Raw genomic sequence first — 3,017 nt, forward strand, 5'->3', positions numbered from 1 at the left:
GTACTTAAGGGGATGGTCAATTACTAAATAATAGTAATTAGACCCAACACTCGGGTGTGGTGCACATTTGTGACCAACCCTTGTGGATGTGATGCACATGGGTGCATTCACATTAGGAGGGATGATGCCCAGCGTCATCCGTTACGCGAGGTATCTATAAAGATACGCTCGCAATACATATTAAATGATATCTATAGAGATAACATTTTGATTGGTAAAAATAGGTATTTGTGTTTAATTCTATTAAATATAAATCAGTCCTAAAACTACTTTCTACTTGGTTAGTGCGCACGAGGAGACGGATTACCGCTCCCAAGACGACACTTAACCAGAGTACTTAGTGTGTTGGATGAGGTCGCTTGCGCGCCCACCACAACTACCTCACTGCACGCAAGAGAAGCAGGTTTAATCGCTTCCTTGCTGTGCTAGGGTGTGTGTCTAAGTAGAGCGTGGCCGCATTACGACGTGCCCGCCTACACATGCAGCTTAATGAACAGTACCAACGTTTCGTTGAGAAAGCATATACTGATACGACTTTCAATGTATTGAGAATAAATTGATAAACTTATTGTCACATAATTTTTCGTCAGATTATTTCTTGCACACTAATTGACTCCGCTTATCGTCCAAGAAGGCGCAAACGTGGTGCTATCGCTCACATTCGAGACAGAAGAGTCGGCTTCATTGTAAGAGGTATATATCTGCTTTCATTCTATTTTGCCGTTCTGTGTCAAATTTTATGAAAAGTGGTGCAATTTGATTTTAACCAATCGGTTGTCCAAGTTATTCAATTCGATTTTAACCAATCGGTTGTCCAAATTATTCCCTGTTGCCTCACCATTGTCGCTTTTTCTCTGTCAAGCCAGTATGGCGGTGTTCCATCTGTACTCGGCGCTCCATCTTTTCTGGATCCTTTGCAATAGCTCATGTATCAACTTTCTCCAATTTTGTCTCTGGTGCCTTGTCCGGCCATTCAATAGAATCCTGTACCGCCATCTCATGTGGTACGTTTTTCAATCTATGACCCCACGCGAGAATGGCACTTACGAGGACCATCACTCTGTTCCTTCAGCTTCGTTGCGCAATCACTCTGGGTCGACGTAGCCTCGACAAGTTTTCCTCAGACCAAGCTCGCCGTATCCGGGGAGCTTCCGTCCAACCCGTCCAAGCCCGTGATCCTCATTGCGAACCACCAAGTCGACGCCGACTGGTGGTACATTTGGCAGGCCGCGCGCCATCAAAAAGCCGCTGGCAACATCAAGATTGTGTTAAAAGATCCGCTCAAGTACGTCCCGATTATTGGATGGGGCATGCGTCTATTTGACTTTCTCTTTCTCCGACGCCGGATCGATGAGGATGCGGAACACATTAAGCAGTACATGCAAACACTCGTCTCCGATGCGTTTCCGTTTTGGCTCGCGGTGTTTCAGAAGGAACAACTATTCACAAGGAATACGTTGCCAAGTCCCATGCGTTTGCCGCCCAAGAAAACCGTCCAAAGCTCGAGAGGGTCTTATTGCCACGTACAACAGGCATGCAAATCATTCTCGACGCTGTAGCCGAAGCCAAGCCCGACATTTACGATCTCACATTGGCGTTTCCGTCCTATTCGGGGGAAGTCCCGACGTATCAGATGGGTTACACCCGTCAGTTTGATACCGAAGTACCCTCGATGAAATCGCTTTTGGCGGGAAAACAACCCCTTGGACGCGTGGCGTTGCACTCGCAACGTTATTCGTACGAAGACGTGGCAAAAGACTTGCAGGGATTCTTAGATGCGCGCTGGAAGGAAAAGGAAGCACGGTTGACGTACTTCATGAAGCATCAAGCATTTCCCGAAGCCACCCCTCCCGTGGAAGTGGATTTATCGGTATAGAAAGGATATTGTATCATACAGGGATGCGTTTGATGTCGTACTTAAGGATGTGTACTGTATTTTTTTGATAATGTAGACTTCTGTGGGAGCAGTGTTTCGACTGTGGCTCGGCATTGTGCTGTCATGTATTGGGTTACCCTTCGTGATGATGCTCTTCTTTCCGTGTACGTGTCTTCATGGCGTTAAGTGATATTGAGTGTACTCATGATAGTGTTGCGGTGGGATATGGTGGGGTCGTGCAGTGTATTTCATCTGGGTTATTTATTGCTTTGTGTATTCCGTCTATGATCGGACGACTAATTTTTGGTGGCCGTACATTTTTAACTTGGTGGCGGAACGCGCTGCGAAAACGCATGGCCATTTTAAGCGTCGGCAAGGCAAGAGTCTGTAATTAACAAGAGTATGCAGCTGCTACAAGACACTGTAATCTGGGAAGCAATGGACTGAATGGAAGAGTAGCGATTTTAGTGTCGGTACTATTTGACATTTATGCTGACATTCAAAATGAGCTTACGCTTTGGCTAAGTCGAATGTCTTTACAAGATAAAGGCAATTTCGTCCGATCCAGCCCATTGGTGAAAGGTGAGAGGTAGCAGTAGTGTTAAAAGTCGAGCTCCTTTAGCCACTCTTCACGTGTAAGTGCGAAGGAATTAACCCCCATGTGATGTGGCAAAATTAAACCTGTTAAATGTAGTTGCATTTGCCTAAGCCCCTCACTCTTGTTTCGTGATTGAAATAGAATTAATCCCAAAGGATTCTTTTTGGTCAAAATTGATGATTTAATCGAAGAAATGCGAAGGCTTAAATTTTGCTGATCGTACTATCTCAGTACATTTTGAAGTCATAGAAGAGCTCCTGCACCTCTTGCTCATTGATGTGAGCCCCCATATCGCAAAGCGCTGTCTTGAGTCCTTAAAATTCTAGTTCCTTCTTTTCTCAGTCGACACTTGAGCGTAAAGAATCAATCGTTTGAAATTTGCTGCTTGATCAAGTCACTGCTCGCTGGATTATTACGAAATCGCTGCATGTAAGCAGTCGAACTTGCTTTTGCAATACAGGATTGTAATGTACCTGCTTGTGGGTTTGACTGGTTGCACAGAGTAAAAACATTAGCCCAACCTCTTTGTATAAGTAAATAAAT

The 3,017-nt window shown here is 44.8% G+C and overlaps 1 protein-coding gene across 1 annotated transcript; it reads left to right on the forward strand.

The window, feature by feature from the left end:
* Positions 1–867: 867 nt before the first annotated feature.
* CCR75_005549 (uncharacterized protein) lies at positions 868–2,271 on the forward strand (the record flags this gene model as incomplete). The annotated part of the gene is made up of 5 exons (XM_067963629.1): positions 868–1,004; positions 1,073–1,421; positions 1,451–1,870; positions 1,953–2,062; positions 2,088–2,271. The coding sequence occupies 5 exons, from the start codon at positions 868–870 to the stop codon at positions 2,269–2,271; spliced, it is 1,200 nt and encodes a 399-aa protein (XP_067820131.1).
* Positions 2,272–3,017: the final 746 nt, after the last annotated feature.

This window comes from Bremia lactucae, linkage group LG1 (assembly GCF_004359215.1).
Source record: "Bremia lactucae strain SF5 linkage group LG1, whole genome shotgun sequence".
In the NCBI taxonomy this organism is placed as follows: Eukaryota; Oomycota; class Peronosporomycetes; order Peronosporales; family Peronosporaceae; genus Bremia; species Bremia lactucae.